This window comes from Schistocerca gregaria, chromosome 5, assembly GCF_023897955.1.
Source record: "Schistocerca gregaria isolate iqSchGreg1 chromosome 5, iqSchGreg1.2, whole genome shotgun sequence".
Lineage (NCBI taxonomy): Eukaryota > Metazoa > Arthropoda > Insecta > Orthoptera > Acrididae > Schistocerca > Schistocerca gregaria.
This window is the reverse complement of record NC_064924.1, coordinates 665,412,706-665,439,755: the sequence shown is the minus strand read 5'-3', so window position 1 is coordinate 665,439,755 and position 27,050 is coordinate 665,412,706. Positions and strand designations below refer to the sequence as shown.

General features: G+C 42.6%; 1 protein-coding gene across 1 annotated transcript in view; it reads left to right on the top strand.

The window, feature by feature from the left end:
• LOC126272437 (tensin) overlaps positions 1-27,050 on the top strand; it is a 2,382,193-nt gene that overhangs the window by 1,219,121 nt on the left and 1,136,022 nt on the right. The window contains exon 3 of the mRNA XM_049975310.1: positions 21,045-21,082. Coding sequence (XP_049831267.1) covers positions 21,045-21,082 — 38 coding nt within the window. The remainder of the gene's footprint in view (positions 1-21,044; positions 21,083-27,050) is intronic.

Genomic DNA, 27,050 nt, shown 5'->3' with positions numbered 1-27,050 from the left:
GTCTCCTACCCTTCATATCAGCGCACACTCCGCTGCAGAGTGAAAAATCTCATTCTTGGGTAAAATTGTGTAGCAGCTCCTCATAAGCCATACATTTCGGTAGTGAGTGCTAAGCGATGTTTTAGGCGCTGTAAAGAGCGATACCGCTGGACAGTGGATGATTAGAAACGAGTGATTAAAAGTGATAAAAAATCACGCTATACCCTGTGGCAGTCTGGTGGAAGGGTTTGGGTTCGGCGAATTCCTGGAGAACAGTACGTGTCTTCATTACAGTGTCAACAGTTAAGTGTAGAGGAGGTGGTGGTACAGTATGCGAGTGGTTTTCGTGATTAGGACATGGTCCCATTCACCTTATTGCGCTTAAGAAAGCGTTAAATGCGGAAAGCTATGAACAAGCTTCAAAGCATTGTGTAATGCGCACGGTACGAGGAAGACGATTGTGATCAGCATGACGACGAACGCTATCATAAAGTGGCGTCTGTGAGGCAATGGTTTGTGGACAGTAACGCTCTTAAAGTGGACTGGTCTGCCCAGGATCCCCACCAGAAAGCAATGAAACACCTTTGGGGTGAGTTAGAACGCCCGACGTCGCTTCAGACCGCAGCTTCCAACTGACTACCTTTCATGGTTTCGGCTCTTGAGGGAGAATGGGCTGCCGTTCCTCATTGGAGGTGTCCCTAACAGACACCAAGCCGTCATAAAGGCGAAGGGTGGACGATATTAATGTCTACTAATAGGTGTCCAGATACTTTTGATCAGATAGTGTACAGTGTGAATCGGCGGCTGGTGCGTAGTTTCTGTATGCAGATGTAAAGACAGTAACTAAGCATGATATGGAGTTGTAGTTACATTACTGGAGTATGACAGAAGGCGACTAAGGTACATTGAACCGAATGGGGTCTTGTCGAAGAAACCCTCCCTGGATTTGCCTCTTGAGTTCTGAGAAACGCTGAAAATATATACTCCGCAAGTAGTACAGTGCATGATGGATTGTACTCCGTACCAATACTAACGATTTTATTTCCTATTATATTCGCATACTGAGACAGGGAAAAGTGACGATCTGCGCGTGTCTATACGGGCCCTAGTGTCTCTTAACCTTATTTTCATGATCCCTCCGCGAGATATGCTATGATGGCATCAAAATGGTTGCACACTCTTCACTATTCAGGTTGACTAAATTTTACGCAGTAGTGTTTTGTGAGAGCTACATCATTACTCTAGCGTCTTGCATGCTATTTCGGTTATAGATGCAATGCATTTTCACAGACCCCTGTCAACAAACGTAAGTCTTCCAGTAACCTTCCCTAACACTAATTTTAGCTGATCGTCTTATATCATTTCTTAGTATTGCCCGTAATCAGGGGCGCCTGCAGAAATTTATCCTAGGGTGAGAGCAAAACTCTAATTTACACCTGGGAACTTCAAAGAATTACTTTCACATTGTTATGGTAGGCCAAGGTACTTTTATTGAATGCTGCACTGTACTTCAAAGTGACACATGTACACGACCTTATTTTTCAACATCGTCACCGAGTGTCTGCAAACAACGGTCGGAACGTTCTACCAATCATTCAGTTCCTCAAGAAGTAGAATCCAGTCCTTGATCGCGGAGCTGTTCGAGAACCGCTGCGTGAGCATCTCCAGCCACGCAAAATCTCTGACTGCTGCGAATCGCTTCGTCGATTGCCTGGGCATTGTCACTTGTGCTCTACGTCGATGCTCTTTCTTCCCATTCAGTGCTACCCTCGTCTGTGCACTCTTAATCGAATTGTTGGCATCATTTCACTATGGCTGGATGCGATTTTGCAGTTGTTCCATATACTGCCTGAATTTGACGTTGAATCTGTGTGCAATTTAGAAGTTTCGCCCACTAGATTCGTACTATCCCACTCGCTTCAACTACCGAGTATTCTAAAAGTCCATTTGTCTGTGCAGGGAACCCAGGACACGTACTCTCTACTGACAATGAGGCACTCTAGTTGCGCAATGGTCCAAGTGTGGGATTACATGTGTAACTTAATCTAGATCGTGTTGAGCTACTGTACATGCAATAGCATCAGCTGCCCTCGCGTGTCTGCTTGCCCGTGTAAGGACAAATGGTCATGAGAGCCCTACTCTCGTCCCTCCCAACTTGTCCCAATGCACGATGCATCACTATGCACAGGGTCGGTGCCGAACAGTGCGTACAGAGGGCTATAGGCAGGAGTGCACATCTATGCATCGTCTTGTCGAAGTAACTATACAATGTACAATGTGTATATTACGTAACAACGTGTGTAGGAAACAGATCATAATGGTTATATAACCGTTCTATTAATTACTTTGAACTGTATCACGTAGCAGATATTAACCAATATAGGCACTTTCACAAATATAGAAACGACCGAAAGCCAAATGGTACAAATTTTCTCTAGTTCGCGTACTATTCTTCAAATCAATAAATATCTTGTACTACATACTTCGTACCTCTGAATTCAAGCTGTGTCCGTACCAAACTTCATCGAAATCGATTTAGCGGATTAGTCGTCAAAACGTAGTAGATAGAACTACTCTCGCCTTTATAGTGCTAGTATAGATATAACTTTCAGTTGCGATATCTTTTTCTTCCGTGATCCGATTTCGATTACATAAAGCCTATACCGTGTCCCAAGATATGCTCAACTTACCTGCGAAAACCCTGCAAAAAGTCGTCTATTAATTTTGGAGATTAGCGTTCTGAAACAACCAGACAACATGGTTTTAGTAAACCTTAAAATCATGATATCTTTTTTGCGTGATTCGATCTTGATGAATTAAAGACTATACAGTGCCCCAAAATATGCTCAAGTTACCACCGTAAACCACATGAAAATTCAGAAAGTAGTTTTGGGGAAGCGTGCTCAAACGGAAGAACACATAGACATGATATTTTTACAATTTTATTAGTAGTTCATATTTACTGTGCTACGACTGGTCTCGTTCTTAGGACGTCTCCTGGTTGCCTGCAGTTAAACAAAACAAAAAAGTAACGCTAAAGCCACAGCGTCTTAACGAATAAAATGAGCAACTCACTCTGTGAATAGTCTTATACTAAATCCTCACCGAGTTGTCCAAAAGTCGTGATATAAATGGCCTGGTTGTCGTATTTATGTTAAAAAATCGAACCCATAAAAAAGATCGCAGGTTTCGTCATTGCTTGTAACAATTATAGTCGCACAATCGATTATCGCACTCGACAGAGCCCAAGTACCATGTTTACCTCTATTGTGGAGCGGCCCTGTCTGGATAGTTTACTGTATCCATCACGTGTGCCTGCTTGCCATAATCTCACCAGGTCGTCGGCAGAATATCTGTGGTCATTTTCATCATCGTCAGTGCACAATTTTGTAGTTCTGCTGACTCTTTCACAAATTTTTTTATTTATTTTGAGGGAATTAGAGTTCCTATTACGGCTCCTTGGGCACACCCACTGATCATGGTCTAGTGTTCAGCCGGCACGATGGCTCAGTGTGTTCTGTCAGAGGGATAAGTGCCCTCTCTAACAGAAAAAAGAGTGAGTGGATCAATGACGATCTTGAACAAGTGTCTTAGGATGTCCGCCCCGAACAAATACAAGGACCAATAGGAAACAAAGAAAAATTGGTTATCGTGCTGCCTCTGGATCACGGGGTCCCAGGTTCGATTCCCTGACGGGTCGGGGATTTTCTTCACCCGGGGACTGGGTTTTTGTGCTGTCCTCATCATTTCATCACCATTTGGGAAAATGGCGATACTGTGCTGTGAAAATATTGGGAATATGTACGGACACTGATAACCACGTTGTTGACCGCCCTAAAAAACGACCACCACCACCACCACCACCACCACCACCACTACTACTACCATCACCATCATCATCATCATCATCATCATCATCATCATCATCATCATCATCATCATCATGATTGGTTTTCATCCAGTGTTATTGTACTTTCATTTCTGTCGAACATTAGCAATCTAGTATAATATACTGTGTCCTGTTAGGGAAATATTGCACAAGTCAGTCACGCATTTGCGAAGGCGGTTAGTATGACCGCATCCTGGTTAGAAATGGACGATGTGGCACACCAGGGTCGGTCACGGATTGTCAGGACGCACGCGAGCCCGATGTGGGGCCCACATGCGGGCCGAGTCTCTGCCGATATCGGCTTTCCTCGGTCCTCCTCGGAAGTACTCGGTGCCGTGCGGCATTTCGTTTAGCAGTGCAGTGAGGCATATTTCGGTCAGCATGACATTCTTCAGTCCGGAAGAACTGTGGTGTCAGCACTGTTTACCCTTTTCTGTTTGTTCATAGTCCACAGAAATTTTGCATGCCCAGTGGCCCTTCGCATAAAAAGAGGTAGTATAGCGATGTGTTGTCACAAGCTTTTGAAACAATTGGAATGACAGAAGAGAAATATGAGTAGTCTCAATATCTATTACGCATTCACGTAATGGACGGGTGCTACAAATTTACATTGTAACAGTATTACAAAACCATGCAGGAAGTAATTGCTACCTTAGTTGATAGTGACAGAGCAAATAGTTACTACTATTGACAGGCTATTTCTACAGGATTCATTGTTCTCTTCATCAAGAAGCACTTTGTGCTAAATTGGCATGCGTGGAGCACTGGATGAAAATGGTGGTTCGAATGGTAGATTTTATGACGTCACACGGTTGATTACACTGTCAATTGCAACAACTGTCGATGGAACTGAACGGAGAATATAGAAACCTTACACATTTTTGGGAAGTACGTTGTGCCTTGCCTGGCACGATTTTTCGATTTAAAGCTCGCTGTTGCTGAGTTTATGAAGGAAAAGGTAGTGCAGGACGAAAATTACAATATCAGGCATGGACTGAAGCCTTGACTACACACTGCCCACGGTAAGACATTGCAAGGTGAGAAACAGTTTATTTCTGCAGAATGAGATTTTCACTCTGCAGCGGAGTGTGCGCTGATATGAAACTTCCTCGCAGATTAAAACTGTGTGCCCGACCGAGACTCGAACTCGGGACCTTTGCCTTGCGCGGGCAAGTGCTCTACCATCTGAGCTACCGAAGCACGACTCACGCCCGAAAAGGTCCCGAGTTCGAGTCTCGGTCGGGCACACAGTTTTAATCTGCCAGGAAGTTTCAGTTTATTTCTGATTTTATGGGGATGGGTTTAAAAAAAATCGCACTGTGGAAGGGACAAATTCTGACAAAAAGCACCGTCCGTTTCCCCAGGTTCATTGGCGTTAAAGAAAAGACTAGTTTTGAGGAATTCATTGTGCTCTGGAAAATATTACAAGGATAGTTTTCTAAACATTTTGAGGGCACTACCAATCTGTTTTCGAGACCATTTGCGTGTCAGCTGAAAGCGTTCCTATGCGTGTGCAGATGGAATTGACTGATGTGCAATGTAATTCCTATTTAAAAGAGAATTTTTTGAGTTAAAACTGTACAGGAGGTCTACAGTGTTTTCCTGAGGATGAGATCCTACATTTCCGTAATTAGGTTGTAAACGTGATGAGATATTTCCATGAACATACACTTAGATGACAAAAGTCTTACGACACCTCGTAGTTCCTTGTCGGACCTCCTTTTTCCCTGCGTATTGCAGTAACTCGACGTGGCGTGGACTCAGTAAGTCGGTGGATATCCCCTGCAGGAATATTGAGCCATGCTGCCTCTATAGCTGTTCGTAATTGCGAAAGTATTGCCGGAGCAGGAATCTGCGCACGAACTAGCCTCCCAATTACGTCCCACAAATGTTCGATGGGATTACGTCATGCTTTCTGTGGTGTCACCGCCAGACACCACACTTGCTAGGTGGTATCCTTTAAATCGGCCGCGGTCCGTTAGTATACGTCGGACCCGCGTGTCGCCACTATCAGTGATTGCAGACCGAGCGCCGCCACACGGCATGTCTAGTCTAGAGAGACTCCCTAGCACTCGCCCCAGTGGTACAGCCGACTTTGCTAGCGATGGTTCACTGACTACACACGCCCTCATTTGCCGAGACGACAGTTTAGCATAGCCTTCAGCTACGTCATTTGCTAAGAAGTAGCAAGGTGCCATATTCAGTTACTATTGATATTGATATTGTGAATCATGTCCCTTCAAGAGCGATGTTCGTCATTAATGGGTTAAAGTATCAAACTAATTACGTCCGCTTTCTGAATTCTAATTCCTTGTCATGTTCCAGACCTCATGTCAGTATAGTTCTTCCCTCCTCACGCCAGCCTGCGTGAGCTAAAACGCGTGCATTTCGGCCTCCATTCGTAAGACGGTGTTGATTCTTCTGCCAACACAACACTTTCTGGGTGGTCAAACCATTCTCTATAATTGTCCAGAATGTTCTTCAAACCAATCTTTGCGTAGTGACAAGGCACATTGTCATCCAAAAAAATATCATCGTTGTTTGGAAACATAGAGTCCATGAATGGCTGGAAATGGTCTCAAAGTAGCGGAACATAACCATTTCCAAGCAGTGATCGGTTCAGTTCGGCCAGAGGACCCATTCCATGCCATGTAAACACAGCCAAAATCATTATGGAGCCACCACTAGCTTTCACAGTGCCTTGTTAACATCTTAGGTCTTTTGCTTCGTGGGGTCGGCGCCACACACGAACCTTACCATCAGCTCTTACCAAGAGAAATCGGGGCTCATCTGACCAGTCCACGGTTTCCCTGTCGTGTAAGGGTCAACCAGTATGGTCAGGAACCCAGGATACTGTCTGCAGGTGATGTCCTTTTATATTTTGTGTACACGATACTACCGCCATCTGTATGTGTGCATATCGCAGTCACACTAGTTTGCCACCTCAGTGTGGACGGCTTTTTTTCGATTACAAAACTAAATCAGTCACAATTACTCGGCAAGCTGAGTGCAACAATCTGTGGAATTGTCTGTGTCCCTCATATGCCGACAGTTTGTGCCGGATAAAGGTAATACGAGGGATATTCGGAAAGCAAGTTCCGATCTGTCAGTAAATGGAAACCACTGTGAAAATCTAATAAAGCTTCGCACATACGTGTTCGACAGTCTCTCTAGTATCCCTGTCGGTCTCATCCCATCGCTCTTTTCAGTTCTAAATGCATGGTGAGCACATAAAGATGCTTAGAAAATAGTGTCTCCCACCAAGTATGAGGTCCTGGTGAGAGATTTCGCCTGATATTATGCAGCCCACATTACAGAACTGTCATGCGGTTCCTACTTCGTGAATCGGTTGCAATGTGCAGGGGCAATTAAAATGCTCCTGCAGCGTTTTCGATGGGAAGTGGTTCATCACTCGCAGTACAGCCGGTAATTGGCTCCCTCTGTGTTTCATCTCTGCTCACATTAACTACTGGCTATGAAGACAACATTTTCGCACAGACAACGAGCTATAGATGAGCTTAGAGAATTGGCGGAAACCACAGGCGGCTGCCTTCTATGAAGAAGGTATTGGAATGTTGGTACAACAGTGCGACAGATGTCCTAGCTGGAGCGGCGACTATGTAGAGAAGTAGCTGTAAGATGGAGCCACATATCTCAAATGAAACCTTTCTGATTTTGAATGTAGTTTCCATTTTGGGACTGATCGGAACTTACTTTCTGGACTGGCCTTGTATTAGGTCTCCAGTGCGCCAAAAGTAATTAAATATTACTAATGATTTCTTTTTGTGGCAACGGCCTTGCCGCAGTGGATACACCGGTTCCCGAGTTGGGCGTGGTCGGCACTTGGATGGGTGACCACGCAGGCCGCCATTCGCTGTTGCCATTCTTCGGGGTGCGCTCAGCCTCGTGATGCCAATTGAGGAGCTACCCGTCCGAACAGTAGCGGCTGCGGTCAAGAATACCATCATTACCACCGGGAGAGCGGTGTGCTGACCCAACGCCCCTCCTAACCGCATCCTCCCCTAAGGATGACACGACGGTCGGATGGTCCTGATGAGAAACTTGTGACGTGTAGACGGAGTGGTTTTTTTTTAATGATTTCTTTTAAATGTGAACCATTTTGTTGAGAAATACGAAATATGAATCAGTTTGCCGCAGTGCGACGGAATTGCTATGTGAATATGACATGTTCGCCCATCTTCCCCCTCCTTACGCTCAGACACTGTGCCATAGCGGAGGGGGGCGGGGGTCTTGTGCAATCAGACGAGAGAGCTGTGCGCGTGAACGAGATTCTTGGCCATCCCTGCAGTACAGTATCTAACGCCTTTCAGAAACCGAGGGAGACGCAGACTAGTTGTTCAGAGGTACAGTCATGGAAATAAGTATTCATACAGTAGGTGGTGACAAACTACGATGGTGTGTTGGGATAGTAAATCGCCCACAGCACCGATACGAATAAGTACGATGATGTAGCGTCGGATAACCATGTTCTTGGTAATGAAGCTTCCCGTATGCCATGAATCTATTCTGGGAAAATAAAATATGTTACACTCCGCACGGTCTACGATAGGGCAAAATGTATTCATACAGCGGACTACTTTCAACCAAACAAACGGATGACGCAGCCCCGGAGTTCATGCCACACTCGTGTAGTCGTGTGGCAGCCGTGAAGCAACAGCACGTCGGACGTGGGTACCGTGGAACAGCAGAATGGGCCACAAGGGGAAGGAAACGACCATTGAGGAACGAAACATCGTTGTCGCCCAATATCTTCAACACAAGTCGTATGCCGAAATTGCGAGCATCATAGGACGGAGCCGACTGTGCAATCTAACACTAAGCGATGTAAGGACAGACATGTAGTAATACACAGTGAACGACAAGGTCGTCCACAGAAGCTTACAACAAGGGAGACCAGAATGCCACTAAGAATCATAAAGAAAAACCCGAAAACGGCAGCGTCGGCACTATCCGCATATGTACATGAGCATTTCCGGAAGAACATCACCATTCTAAATCGTTCGGGCTACAGAGCCAGGCTCCCGAGACGAAAGCCCTACATCAGCAAAAAGAACAGCAAGTGGTGGATGGAATTTGCGAAACAGTATGTATCCAAGACTGCAGACTTATGGGATACTGTATTGTTTAGTGATGAAAAAAAATTTAATATTGTGCACAATGATGGTAGGATCTTGGTCTGGAGAAAACCGAATACAGACCTCGCCCGAAACAACAGTCAACCGACGGCGAAGCACGGAGGTGGTGGCGTGATGGTATGGGGCTGTATGTCAGCCTCCGGTGACGTAAAATTAGTGTTTGTGGAAAGATTTGTGTGTATGAAGATTCTCAAACAGAACTTACAACAGAATGTTGACACCTTGGGTCTTCCTAGAAATTATTATTTCTAGCAGGACAATGATCCCAAAGATATGGCGCAAATTGTCAGGCTGTGGTTGCTCTACAGCACTCCACGCACTCTTAAAACACCAGCTCAGAGACCGGACCTGAATCTCATCGAACACTTGTGGAGTGAGCTGGAAACACGAGTGAGAAAACACGACATCCGTAGTAATGCCTCTTTGAAAGAGGCTCTCCTTCGAGAAGGGGAAGGTATCTCATCGGAAACTGCAAGAAAATTGGTCCATTCCATGCCATGGAGGTCGCGAGAAGTAATACATCGGAAGGTATGCATACGAATTATTCAACATGTTCTGGCTTTGTTAGAAGTGTAATTTTCTGTTGGTGTATGAATACTTAACTCCCAGCGCAGTAGAGAACTTGGCAGACGTTTTTGTATTTTGTTTTGTAAAGGCTTGTTCACTCTCGTTCTATATGCCACCATAGCTGCATTGGCGTCTGGCCAATGTGTTTAGTGCATATCCAATTACTGTTTTTGGTTTCGTATTGTCAATAAAGGCAGATTACTTCTCCACTCTCTAGTGTATGAATACTTATTTCCATTACTGTATCTATTATTTGTAAGTTGTCGTGCTTAACACAAGTGGTTTCTCTGTAAACTGATATGCTTTCCCATCCAATCTCCTAACTACTATGTCCGCTCATTCGGTCATTGTAAAACACTTTTTTTATCGTTAATGATAGGTCGCCTTTTCCTTAGGCAGCCCTTCGAGATGGTGTCGTTCAGTGTACTGTATGGTTTGGAATTGCGCCCCCGGGCAGTTGTCGGCCTTCGCCTCTGTTATACCGTGCGTCACTGAGGACATAATATCGTCGCTGTGAGAGCGTCGTTGCGGAAAGCTGGTCGCGAGTGAAATCCGCTTAGCGGGGCAGCGCAGGCAGATTGGGCCTCGTTAGCTGCCGTCTGAGCGCACAGGGAAAGCCGTGTATAGCCACTCCCCGTCCACCCACGCACACAGCTTAAAACGCTCCCACACTGACACAGCTGTAGCTCCGCCACAGGGCCCAGCGGATCGTAAGAGCGATTTTCACGGCTGTCATGCGTGCCTTGGCGATTATGCAGGCAATTTGTTCATCCCTAGAGTGTGCGCTTTACGGCTATTTAAGCCTTTCCCGCAGCTCGAGGAGGGAAGCAGGGGCTGAGGGCAGAGAGACAGAGAGAGAGAGGGGGGGGGGGGGGGGGAGGAGGAGAGAGGTGGAGAGAGGAAAGTGTCATTCATTTTACACCACTGCCTGTAACTTCGTGATAACCGTAAAAACAAAACAGTTTTTATCTTTATTATGAGGGCATGTTCTACATCTACATCCATACTCCGCAAGCCACCTGACGGTGTGTGGCGGAGGGTACTTTGAGTACCTCTATCGGTTCTCCCTTCTATTGCAGTCTCGTATTGTTCGTGGAAGGATTGTCGGTATGCTTCTGTGTGGGCTCTAATCTCTCTGATTTTATCCTCATGGTCTCTTCGCAAGATATAAGTAGTAGGGAGCAATATACTGCTTGACTCTTCGGTGAAGGTATGTTCTCGAAACTTCAACAAAAGCCCGTACCGAGCTACTGAGTGTCTCTCCTGCAGTCTTCCACTGGAGTTTATCTATCATATCCGTAACGCTTTCACGATTATTAAATGAGCCTGTAACGAAGCGCGCTGCTCTCCGTTGGATCTTCTCTATCTCTTCTATCAACCCTATCTGGTGCGGATCCCACACTGCTGAGCAGTATTCAAGAAATGGGCGAACAAGCATACTGTAACCTACTTTTTTTGTTCTCGGATTGCATTTCCTTAGGATTCTTCCAATGAATCTCAATCTGGCATCTGCTTCACCGACGATCAACTTTATGTGATCATTCCATTTTAAATCACTCCTAATGCGTACTCCCAGATAATTTATGGAATTAACTGCTTCCAGTTGCTGACCTGCTATATTGTAGCTAAATGATAAGGAATCTATCTTTCTATGTATTCGCAGCACATTACACTTGTCTACATTGAGATTAAATTGCCATTCCCTGCACCATGCGTCAATTCGCTGCAGATCCTCCTGCATTTCAGTACAATTTTCCAATGTTACAACCTCTCGATGTACCACAGCATCATCCCCAAAAAGCCTCAGTGAACTTCCCATGTCGTCCACAAGGTCATTTATGTATATTGTTAGGTTCACCACTGACATCGAAAAAGTGCAAAGAATGGCATCTCATTTCGTCTTATCGCGCGTGTCACTGATATGATACGCTAGTTGGGGTGGCAGTCACCGAAACAAGGCGTTTCTCTTGGCGGCGAGATCTATTTACGAAATTTCAATCACCAACCTTCTCTTTCGAATGCGAAAATATTTTGTTGACACCAACCTACGCAGGGAGAAATTACTATCATAACAAAATAAGAGAAATCAGAGCTCGAACGGAAAGATTTAGGTGTTCCTTTCTCCCACGCGCCATTCGAGAGTGGAATGGTAGAGAAGTAGTATGAAAATGGTTCGATGAACCCTCTGCCAGGCACTTCACTTTGAATTGTAGAGTAACCACGTAGATGTAGATGTAGACCTGCTCGTTGCTACCAGAGGTGTACAATTCCTCTTGCCAGCCTGCCTGTGTTTCTCCCCGCCGCAACCATTAAGCCAGCTCAACCTGCCACAACGAAAACAAAAAATTTCACCGGACTGAAGCACAGTGGTCAAAGCTGGGCAACTTAGGTTTCCGCAAGCTTCGCAAGCTGCACGGGATCCGTCCAGCCTGCTGCTCTTAACAACAGGTTCCGCTATCAATCCCACGTGACTACAGAACAGCCACGTACATCCCCAAGCTGCGACATTGTCACGTGAAAACAGTGACCCGTATATGTAATACGTTTCCTTTAATTTAGGTCTATGGTCACAAACTTTTTGTTAACAGGTTACCGGTTTCGGTCTTTAATGACCATCATCAGATCTGTTTCATAAAAGGAAATTCCTAATGTACTGCAACCATAGTGGCATCGTCAAATGTTAAATGCGGAATCAGCTGACAACATGGCTCTTGTGAATTTTAAAGGTTTCCCGGCGTACTGATTGTTACATAAAAACACTGGAGAACTGCCGGATATCAGTAACGTCCTGCCACGATATTTCGGCGCAGAGTCTTCTGGCCATCTTCAGGTGAGTGCCACTATAGTAGTAGTACTACTATAGTGTAGTAGTTGTACTACTACTACAGTGGCACTCACCTGAAGATGGCCAGAAGACTCTGCGCGGAAATATCGTGGCAGGACGTCACTGATATCCGGCAGTTCTCCCGTTTTTTTATGGAACAACATGGCTCTTACATGCGATGTTATTTATATGGATTTGACGATGCTTATGCTGATTCCGCATTTAACATTTGACGATGCTACTATAGCTGCAGTACATTAGGACCTTGTTTTTATGAAACAGATCTGATGATGGTCATTAAAGACCGAAACCGGGAATGTTTTAATAAAAAGTTTGTGGCCATAGACGTAAATTAAAGGAAACTTTAGCCACGTATATGTTTACATAGGTTGCTTCACTGCAGCTCATTTATCGTAACAGTGGGAGCAGCGAACTTAAAGGAGATTGACGAGAAATTAAGAATTACGGCATACATACCAGTCATGAAACAGAGCACAAGCTCTACAGAGGAAATCTTCTCCTGTGGCTGCTTCCAGTAATTTGGAAGGTGCCTCGCAAAGCAAATTGTGTAAAAAACTGCTAAACGCTCGTTCGGGACCCTTTAGTATTTTACGACTTGTATGAAAATTTGACTACCAGTTTTCTGACTCACTACATATTTTGAAAGAGGGAAAATTGTGTGGAAATGTACTCTGAGGACTTGAGGCCATTTAGCAGTACATAAGCTTTCTAAATATAGTGCCAGCATTGATTGAAATAGGAAAAATACATGATTCAATTGGTATTAAAAACTACATTCTAGTGGTATGCAACCAGCTGTCCTATTACGATCAAAACTTCTTCTTTCTGATATGTGCTTTTTATACTAGTTAATACGAAAAATAAACTTCGTGTTCGTTAAAACAGATTTTGGGGAATTCATAATAGACTATTTTGGCCACCTAGAAAGAATTTAGCGAACCTGCAATACTCATCCTGCTGAAAGTATTAAAATTTGGTATAACTGGGTCCATATCTGGCTGAAATACACTAAGTTAACAGAAAGTACACTTATAAAACGTACTTTAGTTGGCGTTGCAGTATAATAGACATCTTCAGACTCTTCAAGTGCAAAGGATCTCGACTTTCAGAGGCGGCTCTTCTTGCTAAACAAAACACATGTTAGATTTGACGTGATGATAATTCGATCTGAGAGTAGCCAGTGCTAGTCAAAAAAGGACGAAATTGCAGAAAAAAGAGTTCGTATCGAAATAAATAAATAATACCCAAATACCCAAAAGGAAAAAACGGACAAATAAAACCCTCTATTTTCTGGTCTAGAATGACCCAAAATGAATATATGTATCATTGAGCCTCGGTATGTGATACACGGATAAAAAGAAGACTTCCATCAACTTCCGAGCCCCGCTTATAACACTACAATGAAAGCGTACAGAAATACCTGCTGCGTAGAGTATCACAATAGGAAGTTGGGCATGCAAGCAGGATTCCATTTACGTGCTTGGGTTGAGCTTAGCTTAGCGTGGATGGGAACAAAGCAGCCTGCCCTTTCTGCCGATAACGTGCGCCAGTTTACCAGCCTGCCTAACAGACAAGCATGCGCAGGTTAAAAGCGGTATGTGTAAATCGCTGGTTGCTGCAACCAACGTGCAACACGACTGATTAGCAGGCAGGCATATGAGCCACGTCTGCATGAAATCCGGATACCCGATTAACGGCTGTTAATACCTCGTCCGAGAGTGGTTTTCAGGTGGTTACCCACACTCGTTTAGGCAAATGCTCTGCTGGTTCCCAATCTGCAGCACAGAAATCGTGGTATGTAGAGAGTTCAAATACAATAACACGCAGCACCAAGTACACACAATACACAGACAGGTAGCGGACAGTACTTTTCTCCCTCAGGTTATCATAACTGAGGTGGCAAAGAGGGCAACAGTCATAAAGTTACAATAAAATGAGGATCAAAATCACGTAATGGCGGATACCACTATAGGTGAGCCCTGTAACCACAAAGCAATCGCCAGGACGATTAAGGAGAAAGACGAGTAGGAGATGACGTTCTCTGCTAGGTCTACAAATATAGTTATATCTTGTCACTTTGTAGGCTTTCCCGTAGTAATAAGTCTTGAACGTATCCTCGACTTTGCTGCCGAATGCTAAAATCAATGTGATTCAATGTTTCGGCGATTCAAGTGTCCATCATCTTCAGAAGGACGCTGCTGCTGTTGCTGCTGAATGCCGCTACTAGGGCTGCAGATCGTCATCCTATATAGGCCTTCGTACCGTACACAGGGCATACGCCGCCCGTCAGTTGCTGCCATCCAAGACTGCGCAGATGGTGCCGCCATTAGGACAATATCGGTGGCAATGATATATATCAGTCAAAGACTGTTTTCAAACATTCATACTTGCCTTGTATGACGGAGATATTCCACGCACCCATCCTGAACTATGCGAATCGAACGGCCGATGTAAACCTTTCCACACTGACACGGAATTTTATATATGCCGGGGCCGCGCGGGATTAGCCGAGCGGTCTCTGGCGCTGCAGTCATGGACTGTGCGGCTGGTCCCGGCGGAGGTTCGAGTCCTCCCTCGGTCATGGGTGTGTGTTGTTTGTCCTTAGGATAATATAGGTTAAGTAGTGTGTAAGCTTAGGGACTGATGACCTTAGCAGTTAAGTCCCATAAGATTTCACACACATTTGAACTTTTTTTTTTATATGCCAGGCTTCCTAAGCCCAAAATCACCTTTCACAGAATCGAGGAGTGCCGTAAACTTGGAAAGTGGACAGAACACACTCATAATGTTAAAAGAATTGGAATAATTTTAAGGTATTTTAACCCACCAATGGAAAATCCCTGGCTGTGCCAGGAATCGAACCCGAGTCCTCTGCATGAAAGTCAACCGTGAGGACCACTCAGCTAAGGACGCGAACTTTTTGTGAATAGGGATATCTCTAACAGCAGGAGGATCTTCAAAACGATAATAGTAAGTATTTTAAATACCAAAATACAATCAAAATGCTAAATAAACAAAAACTACATGGAACCAATAAAGGCTGACACTTTGACTTCAAGTGTAAGGAGCTAAATAGACGAAGTAGATAAAATATATCGCAGCAGACGGCATCCATAGACTGCGTGTAGAGAACATAAGTTATGTCCGTAACGCTCGGCGCACGAAGCACGACTAAACGCGGGATCCGTCAGCAATGTGCTTCTGAAAAGTCACATTGAAATGCGTAGCATCAACGATGTGACCATTGTCCATTTGCGCTGTCACAGTTTCGTAACTATTCAGACTGGCTTCAAACGACGCTTTGATCTTTTCTACCCACGAAGTATAAAACATCTATTTTTAATCCTGGCAAAGAGAATGGATATAATACGGGTAGTATAGAGAAACAATTTGGAATTAACGCACCGCTAACAGCGATGAATTTTGCCGTTCTTGTTATTGTTGCTTGTATAAATACAAAGTAATTCAACTAATGCTTTGTATAGAAAAGATTAAAAAGAAGGTGTGAAACCAACAGTTTCCAACGTGAACAAAATTCGACAAACGAAATACCCGACATATTTCAACTATGTACAGCTCCAAAGAGATTTTTTCTGCTCACTTATCGGTCTAATTTCATAACGAAGTCGTTAATTATCTACGCTGGTGGCAACTACCGTCTGCTCGTCAGAAACAAAATGGAAATCCCGGTTGCTGCTCTGTGCGTTTAGCCGATCGGCGGGTTGTCGGTGTCATATCAGTATCTCAAAGTGAAACAGGCTTCATGGGGAGTATACCGAAGCACTCGCATTACGGCCATTATCTCGACATGAGTAACACAACAAAGTGCGCGGGAGCGTGTGTAATAACGGCACGGGCAAATGGGAGCCTCAGAGGCATCGTCAGGCAATGCTGGTACAGCACAGGCAAAATCGCGCTTCGCTTTATGAGCCAGCTGTTAGCTGATGGCCTGGCACTTACCACTGGCGACCGACCCCTGTACTTGGTAATTGACGCTGTTTGTATGAGCTGCTTTGTGGCCTTTAGTTCCGTTATTGTTTCATGTCGCGTTTATCGCCAGCAGTGGGAGAGCTCGCCGTACAGAAACGTTGCATGTAATCAGAGTGGATACTTGCTGATTGCTCCTCGGTTTTTATCTGAAGAACCACTTAAATCACACACACACACACACACACACACACACACACACACACTCACTGAGAATCAATTACGAAGAGAAAGAGCGAAAGAGAGAGAATAATTCTTAGTGCAATTGGTACAGAGCGTTCAATTTAAAACGACGCCACGATACATGTAGCTGAAGAAATTCTTATAGGGTAATTGAGGAGCTAATAAAAACCCAAGAGGAGAACATACCTGTGGGATCCGATCACAAAACTTTGAGTTGTTTGTTAAAACACTGCACATGTTATCTTATATGTGAATTATTTCCGACCTAATAAGTAAACAGAGAGTATGGTTGCAGAAATCTCGGTTCAGCCATATCCAAACAGGACTGAGACTGGCTAAAGTCGGGAAGCGTTGATTGCAGTTTCAGCATTTGCGTTGTAGACATGTAAAAGATCCGTCACGTAAACGCTGAAAAAATATGGTGTTTGGTATACGTTGTAAGCCAGCCCTACTATTTTATTGTGTCTGCTAGTTAATATGGTTGGTTAACTCAGGTTATGAAATTTAGGCATCAGATATTACTAAGTACCCAGTTTTAGTGGGCGAACTTACTCCCGAGGTACATGCGCCGATAACTAAAGTTTTGACCGTAAGCCTACGACGTATGCACTATCTATTCTCCCACACTGTTCTATTATCCTTCAAAAATATTCTATTAATAACGAAGTAGTTTTAATATGTGAACACTTTTCAACGATATGGTTAGTTTATTCTACTTTAATTTCTTAATTTATCAAACATGTAGTAGAATTTCGGCTAGAAACTCGTACTTTTCTGTTCTGAAGTTTCCAAGAAAGTTTCTTACAATAACAGAAAAAAATTGATGCATCGTTTTGATCTTGAGCTTGTAATGAATCTTCGAGATGCGTTTGACATTGTTGTTCTGCACATATAACACAGACATACATATTACTTGAATAACCGAAGAATTAAGTAATGGCTGAGATTCTGGGAGCAGAAATACTTTTTAAATTTAACTTGTGTAGCATAAGCTTGAGCTCCTGCTATCGACACCTACAATAAGCGAACGGGTACTCGAACTCTGTAGCTCCAGTTGTAAATGAGAAAAGTTTCGGGCGAGTTGCTGCCAGACTGTACGAAATGTCAGTCGCAGGCTTCACTTAACAGCGACCGACCCAAAAGTGATATATAGCAAGTAAAACGAATATTGGGGAAAGTCATACTCGGGAGTAGCGTAATATCGGAACTGAACGCACAAATATAACACTGAAAATAAACTGTCGTGAACTCTCAATTATATTTATGCAGCTGATCAAGAATATGTTTAGTAAATCTTCAAATGATATTGTATATCTTTTCTTGAGAGGTATGATGGTTTTAAAAAGGAAATTTTTTCTTTGATGTTAGTAGGTACGTAATAATTATTCCATCACGCATTTCTGTGGACAAAAAGTGTATTATTCTCTAAGAAAAAATCCTAATTTCAATTAACTTTGCTTTCTGTAAACTTTTTGTAGGCTATGAAAGAATTTATTACATTATGTGGAAAGGTAATACATTACATTCTTATGGAACAAAGTTTTTTACTTTAGTTAGTGAATGACTACAAGAAATGAAATCTCTGCAGACGAATGTGTACTGAAATATGTGCTTCATATTATACTCAACCCTGACAGTAAGGAATGAGGAGAAACGAAGGAAAGCAGCACAACATGAGTATGAGGTTTGAACATGTCTAAAGCGTCTTTTATAAAGGAACAGTGAATGTGTTCTCTTTCACTGATTAGGAGTTATTACCATGCCAAGCCATATGACTTATTATTATTTTATTATTATACAAGAATTCTTTCGCAAGTTTTGAGTTGATTTAAGTTAATCCGTACATATGTATAATTTCCGTAAAAACGTATTAAATATGTATCCTCCTTCGAAAATCATTTTTTTCATGAGATAACGAATACCTCGCCAAGGATCTTTAAAATGTTGACAGAGCTCCAGCCATTTTAATTATGGCTGTTCTCTATGTTCAAGGAAACTGTATTTAAGCAACATTATACAAAAACCGTAAAATTCACGTCTGGCAGTGAACAGAATTCGCGGGAGTGGAGCAGAGAAAGAATAAATAAATGTCGAGTATTGTACTGTTGTTCGCTTTAGCATACTGACTTCCAGGTTTTCACAGGTTTATATCACTTTCAGGAAACGTTAATAAACACAGTATGCCCTCCCGCCGGAGGTTCGAGTCCTCCTTCGGGCGTGTGTGTGTGCATTGTTCTTAGCATAAGTTTAAGTTGATTTAAGTAGTGTGTAAGTCTAGGGGACGATGACCTCAGTTGTTTGGTCCCGTAGCCATTCACACACATTTGAACAAAAACAGTATGCGAAACGAAAGTGAGGACAGAAAACTCTAATAATTTGTGAAAACAGGTTTGTCCAGCAAGGAACTGCAGAATCATGGCGTAGAAAACTCAATAACTGTTTCGCAAACGAAGTAGTGTAAAATGATAGTATGTAGTAAATTCATAGAAATGAAAGTGGCCGAAGGCAGTCAGAAGTGGTAGTACGAAGCGACTTCAAAAAGTAAGTTAGACATTATTATGGAGGCCAAGTAACTTTTTATGAATGCTACACTACGCTTCAAAGTGACACAGCTGCATTACACTGTTTCTCAACATAACCACCAAATCTCTGGAAACAACGGTCGCAACCTTCTAACAATCGTTCAATTCTTCGTCAATAGAAATCCAGTGCTTGGTCACGGATCCATTCGAGAACTACTGTATGAACATCCTCGTCGTTAGAAAATTTCTTTCCCCACGGAGATGTTCTTTCATCTCGCCAAAAAGATGGAAATCACGTGGTTTATGATCTGGGCTCTGTGGTGTATACTTCCAAGCCTCTCATCGAAAACGTCGATCGAAGCTTATGTTATGCGCGCCGTTTGGAATTTCATCGTTGTGCTGGAAGACAATGCCTTTCCTTAATTTTCCTCGCCTCTTGTTCTTCACGTTCTGCCCACAAAAATCGTACCGTCCCACGTACATCAGCTCCGGAATACATCCGCAGTCGCTGTGCCATTTCACACTGTGACGCAACTGTTATCCGTACTGCAGCAGAACTGCGCCTTAAGGGAGTTAATAACGTCTATTCTCGTCTACGAATGCGCCACTTGGGTGGTCCAGTGGTCTTGGCGCGGGAGGACGTGTGTAACTTACTTCCTGAGGTCCCCAAAAGCGGCCCCCACGTAACTGCATGCTTGCACAAGCATACGTGACAAGCGTGCTTGCACAAGCATGCTCGAGAGTGTTTAGGATAAATTTGCGCAAGCATCAGTACTGTACTAGCAGCTTGATGCTTGATCGAATTTCGATAATGCATGCTCGTGCAAGCGTTCAAGTGCGTGTATTGTTGAGCATTTGTACCATGAATAGGGAGGCTTGTGCAAGCATTTTTCAATTATCTGGTTTGATTTTATTTTTATTTGGGCCTGTTAAATTACATTCTGTACAAAGTTTGTACTGTACTGTGGGTCAGGTCAAAGAATACAATACTATATGGAGAAATAGAAAAGAAAATCAACAGTACTGTGAGACTGTTTCCATAGCGTGTCTACCACAAACAGTTAATACACGAACAGTGTTTTCGTTTCTTTACTCCATATGTCAGCCTTTTTTTTAACACAGGCGAAAAGACTGCCAAGCCGAGCACATCGTCGCCTGCACTTGACATTTTCTGGCAAGCAAACTAATGCTTGTACAAGCATGCTTGAACCTTGTGTAGGCGCCAGGAATTTGTGCATGCTTGCTGAAGCAGGCATATGCAGGCATGCTTGTCAAGCACGCATTTATGTGTGTGGCCGCTTTAAGTAACCACGCTGTCTGAATATAACAGCGTCTACTACACTTAGGAGTCTCTAGCTCATTATGAAAGAAAAAAAAATTAGTTGTCTTTAATGTAATGCTGAGTTGTCGGTAAATACGAATATACAGGGTGGTTCAGCTGCCCCTACTTTTAGGTTTTATACAACCTGCAACGTTTTCAAGAATCACGTGAGAGATTTTTAAAAACAGATTTTTTTTAGGAATTTAATGAAGCTAAATTTTGTACTGGGACGCGTTTCCGCCGAAGTCCACGTTTTTCTAGTTCTTCAAGAAAAACGCGTTTGAAGGTCACGTTTGTCCGTCCTCTTGAATAATTCGAAAGCTACAGCCCCTATCGGAAACGTACCCCTCTACAAAAATTAACTACATTAAAATTACTGTAAAAAAGTCCTGTTCACTTTTTCCGTAAGGCTAATAGTTTGTGTGAAGCGAGCGAGTGAGTATGAAAATCTCGCGTGTGGTTTTTGAAGGCAGTGCTGGTTACACGAAAACTATAGGCAGGGCAGTTTAGTGACCCTGTATGTTAATAACTTGTTAAGGATTTCTTGGCAGAATGATTTTTCAGTAAATGACAAGTAACATCCTTATTGTTTCAGTGTGCAAGTTCGTGTGCCACAAGGCATGCGAGAACAAGGTAAGTGACGTGACAGCCAGTTGGATCGATGCTGCGAGCACAGTCGCCGTCATTCTGGGTGAGTACCACGCACTCCTGCCAGACCATTGCCGAGCCGGAAGCCAGGTAAGTCGAGAGAGAAATGCGAATGGCTCGATGCCAGGAAAATGTACTAAACTCCCGAACAGTACGTTTGCCAACACTCACGGGAGAGCTTCCAGTAGCTGGGATGTCCCAAACTGTTGTTAGTTATCTCTCTGCAGATTAGGTACGGCATCGTCCAACTGAGTGATTGTTGTTTATGTAGTAATAAAATATTCGTGCAGTTCCGTTTTACTTCAGCTGTTGCATGATGCGTCAACCTCCGAGATTTCCCGTTGTCATTATCATGTTGATTGGGCTTTATACTCTCATCTTTTTGAAAACAGCGGAATAAAATATTTTAGACTGATCGGTAAGGCGAAATGTGTCAGAAAATTTGATACTGAATATGTGTAGTTACGTCGACATAAGTGGGAAAATACCAAGAAATACCCAGCAACCAGGGACGTTTGGTACGTCACAAGATACTTTACAGCAAAACAAGACAGCAAGAATGTTGTACCGAGGAGCGGAACAACAAAATCTACCGGAAATCCGAGGCCAGGAGACATCGAATTAGCAAAAAAATAGGATGTGGGCTAGATGGCTGCTGGTTGCTTATTTTTACGTCAGGTGACTACTTTTATTTCACAGCAGACGCATTAGAAAATCTTGTAGATGGCTGCACGTTCAGAGACTGTGAATAGTTGCAATTGAAAGAAAATCAGCCCTCGGTCACTAACTGTTTTCCAGCTGCGTCACTAGGCATTCTTTCTTATTCCAGACACGTTGATGATATTCTAATCATCTACAAAGGACCTGCTGATGGTGTTGATCGTATCTTTAACCTATTCAATAATCTTGATGAGAAAATTTCTTTCACTATCGATTTTGAAAATGAGGCCCGTCAATCAAATTTCCTTGATTTGACGCTTACTATAGAAACAAAATTTCGTTCAATATTTTTCGTAAAGTAACATATACCGACCAGATCGTTCCTGCATCTTCTACTCATCCACAATCGCATAAAAAAGCCTTCTTTCTTTTTGCTGTTCACCGAGCCATTTCCATCCCACTTTCTAAAGAAAACTTCAACGACGAAGTCAATATACTTAAAACAATAGCAGTTAACAACGAGTATAAACCTAACATAGTAGATGACGTCCTTAAAAAGAAAACTGATAAAGACTTACTACGCTAGGCAGTTCTGTTATCGAGTCTAACCCAAAAACATATTTCTCTATTCCTTTCGTGGGGCCTATCTCTTATCAGATCCAACGCATACTTCAAAATAAATACGACTGCAGCATTGCTTTTTCTACTAATAACAATTTGAAAAAAAAAACTTCATTCATAATTTACATTCTATGCGTTCCCCTTTAGAAAATTCTGGTGTCTACAAAATTGCCTGCGATACTTGCTCCTCGTACTATATAGGACAAACAGGACGTGCCTTCACTACCAGATATAAAGAACAGTTGCTAAGGAAAAATGGCACTAGCCCCCAAAATTCGTCTTTTGCCGACCATCTTCTAATGGCAGGTCATTCACCTCAAGCCATCTGCGATAGCAACATTTTGCACACCGAAAAGAAAGGGCATAGACTAGATATTTTGGAAGAATTAAAGATTTTCAAGCATTTTGCTCGGAATGATAGCGTCATCCTTAACGAACAGCTACAGCTACGTAACAAAGTTTTTTTCGACTGGATATCTGACTTCCGGTCTCCTTGTGCAGATTGCCGAAATGTTCTTTTCCTTCTAAGGTATTCATATGTTTTTCAATCATCAAATGTTTCCTGGCTGCATTTCACGTCAGTATTGCCTTCTACAAGTTGTCATTCAGTCCTATCTACATTTTCATAATGATGTTTTCATGTTTTATCTTACTGTCATAAGCTTTGATGTAGATAAAATGTTATGTTGTATGCTACTATCAAACAAACATTGCTCTCCATTATGTACCAAATACTGTTTATTTATAATCATTTCTGCCTGTAATTGAATGTGAAGTAGCCTAATTGTCTCTGCGCCTACTAGATGGCGCGCTCGTTGCACTGCAATGTTCACCTGGCCGCATTTGTCAACGCCGGCACCTCAGTCTGTTTTGCAACATGCAATTAACGAGCAGTGGCTCGCCATGACCTTTTCTTTATCTTAATTTTTTTGTGACTTATGCCCTTTTGGCATACTTATTATCTTATAAATTACATATAAGTATTGCCAGTCTTTCACGACGATTCCATACTTATATTCTATCATACGTTTTTAGTCATAATTCTGTGACCATGTTATAGAATATAGACCATTCTTTGATTTAAATTCTGAGGAAGACACTCCTAGCAATGTCGAAACCAGATTAATTTGTCAAAAATAATCACCGAGGGCTAATTTTCTTTCAATTGAGACGCATTAGAATTTTCGATGCGTGTACTCAACGAAAGGATGTCCTATTAGAAGGTCAGGCGTCTTATTGCCAGATGCCATACTGCGTTTACTTAAAGGAGTCAGCTCTGTTCGTTTACACCCTTTCACTGAACCCTTAGTACAGTGCAGCATTTCATTCCCTGTTTAGTAGCCAAGATTAACTAAATTCAGTGGCGCTGTAATTGTATTGGGCCGTTGCTTCCCAAGTGATCGCAGTTTCGCAACCTTGCTAAGACGTTAATGGACACACGCTGGTCTCCCGGCCGTTAATGTCAGCCTATGGAATGGTAACCGCTGCCTCCCCTTGAAGTAGGTGCTCAGTTGTACTCGCTATTTAGACTGATCGCTGCGTCCGCTCCACCACAGAGGCGGAAAACTGAATCCAATGACAACTTGTTTAGTGAACAGGCGCTCTGCGCCTTCCACTGCCATAAGGCGCATAATTTTATGGACAATGGGCACTTCGCTTACAACAGTCAGCGAGACACGCTAGCGCCCACGAACTTGAAAGTCACGGCAGCAATTCATTTCTAGTTGTATTCTTTCTTGAAAAGTCGTTCACGCGTTTTACTTACCCCCTGCGCTTCGAAGTTTACTGAAGATGATACGTAATGCATTTAGCGGCTGTTTCGCAGCCCATTTTCCTCCAAGCTAGTAGTTTTTCATGTGCCCTTAACTAACTACAATCTCTAATCCCCAGGATTATTAGGTAAAAATTAAACAAAAGCTTCTGTTACCAATTGGTCCTTTTCGTTCGATGTCTAGTCGGTCTTTACCTCGTTTCTGTGACTTATTGCACCACGTTCGCCAGTAATTATTTGCGTAAGTGAAAAACGCCAATTTTTAACGTGTTTACAATTCCACGTCAAAGTATAGGGTCTCGTCTACGGTGCTGGACAGATCATTTCAGAGATAGGCAGAAGGGCAAGGCATACCATCTCCAGCAGGACAATCGATAATGAAGCACCTAGATGTCAAAACATACATTCAGCTTGAGAACAATTTATTTTGCTATGTGGACATTTGCAACATTTTTATTCCTAAGTCGTCAAGAAAATAGTTCAGAATTTTTGTTAAGCTTCCAAGCAGGTGAACGTCCATATAAAAACGTCAAATGTTGCGGGACCCGATACCTCATTTTCTTTTTCCCGGTCCAAAGTGTGAGCAGTTTGTGATGTGAAAAGCTTCTCAGACGCTTTTCTGTTCATTCGTGTCGTTGTCAGACTGGCTGAAATTCATCATTTCTGAGTACTGAAGGCTGCAACGTGCTTTTTTTTCCCTTCTTCCCACAGAACTTTCCTCCGTTACGTCTCACCTTTCTCCACGTCATTCAGTTACATGATTATTCAGTTCTGTTTCCATGCTAGTAGTTATTTCTCCGGGCAATTCTATTGATAATGTCTTCAGATATAAGTGCGGCAGTGCATGCATTCTCTTCAACTTTCTATCAGGCAGCTGAAGGCACAATTTATAACCTTACATTGAGACCTGCTGACAAACTTTAAAAGTTATCATGTTTTGTTGCAGAAAATTTTTTGAAGAGATGAATGTCACGGTGGCTAATGTACAACCTTTCGTCCACGATACGCGTATGAGATAAACCAAACAGAATAATATCCGTTTGTGCAAAACTGTACGTCTGTGGACTATAATAATAACGGCGAAAGTTGTAAAAGAACTGCAGTTCGTAAGTACATTAATGCAAAATGTCTTATATAGAAATTACAACTTAGATGTTCTTTTTAACTAGCTAAACATGGCACTGGGCTTAATGAAGGCGGTAAGTTTCGCGCGCATGATATGTTATTTATAGTTACCCGTCTGTTCGTACAAAAAACAGGTTTAATAGGAGAGCTGGTCAATGTCAGCCATCGTTTAACATGTGCACATACCTCAGTTTAGCATTCCGAACAAGTTGTCCGTTTCCATTCGAAGTGTGCTTATACTGGGCATGTTTTGATGGGAGAGACGTTTTATCTCATTTATTTAATAACTGAGATTCATGAGCCGTTTTATTTCATCCGTAACTATTCCGTAACTATTTCTGCCTGTGAGCGATTGTTCGTTTCGTACAGCCTAGTATATCTGTAAGAAAATTAGTGAAAGTTCACATTTACTTCCAGGTAAGAGATGAAATTCTGCCCCCAAGGTATTCCTGCGCTCTGGCGGGAAGTTAGGACACATTGGTGAGTCATTCGTGGTCTTCGCAAACTTTGGATGAAAAGAGAAAGTTCAATCTTGAGAGTTGTGCTGCTCTGCCTCATCCGGATTACGGCGCTGTGATGCAGTTAAAATGGAAATTCATATCGTACAAAACATATCAAATAACGGCCGGTTGGAATCTCAAATCGTATTTAATTTTGCCTCTTAGTGTTGTCAGTGTTATTCGACCCAGAAGCTGCGTTCATGCGATAACATACAATCTGCGTTTTACAAGTTTATGTAAACCAAAAGCTGTAATTGGGATTGGCTTTGATATCCAAAATTTATAACATCTACAGTAGTACTATGTTAGTCACACTTGCATGTTTGAAAGTGATTCTATAACCCCTCTGCCAGACACCTTCTCGACCGTTACACTCTCGAATAGCACTTGGGAAAAGTGGACTCCTAAGTGTTTCCTAGCGAATTCTGTAATTTTCTTGTAATAGCAATGTTTCGCTGTGTAGCCTATGTGGGAGTCAACAAAACATTTTGGAACAGATTTATTATTACGAGTCTTGATTCCATTAATTTTTTAAATTTTTATTGTTTCACAAATAACATGTATATTTGCTTATACTTCGAGAGGTTACTCTTTTAACGAATACACTGAGATTTGAGGTTGGTTCATGTTGCACCGAAAACGGTGATTTAAAAAAAAATTAACGCAATCAAGACGAGAAATAAATCTGTTTTAAAATCAGAGATTATGGATTTGTTCTACAAGGACGTTATGTCAACAATTGCAAAATATTTTGGCATTCGGAGGAGAAAGTTGCTGATCGAAATGTTCTTGAAAAGATTTTGCTCCAATGAAAATCGCCCACCAGGCATATCATCTTCTTAACACTCTCTCCCTTGTTTCTCGGCATTAAAAAATTACCTACTGAATTTATGCAGAACCTGCTACCCATCTCTAAACACCCTCGATGTACTCCGTCCGTCTGGTAGGGATCCCGTACGGCGCAGCTGTGCTCCAGAAGACGACGCACAAGCGTGTTGTAGGCAGCCTCTTTACCTCACTCTGCCAACAAAACGCACCCTTTGACTCATGTTGCCCATAAGGTTGTCTATTTGATGGCTTCAGTTCAGTCGTTTGTAGCTGTTATACCGAGGTATTTAGTGATCTACATCATTTAAGTTCGTGTTATTTATCGTGTAACCTATATTTAAGGGAGTCTTTTTAGTATTCATTTGAAAAATGGTTCAAATGGCTCTGAGCACTATGGGACTTAACATCTAAGGTCATCAGTCCCCTAGATCTTAGAACTACTTAAACC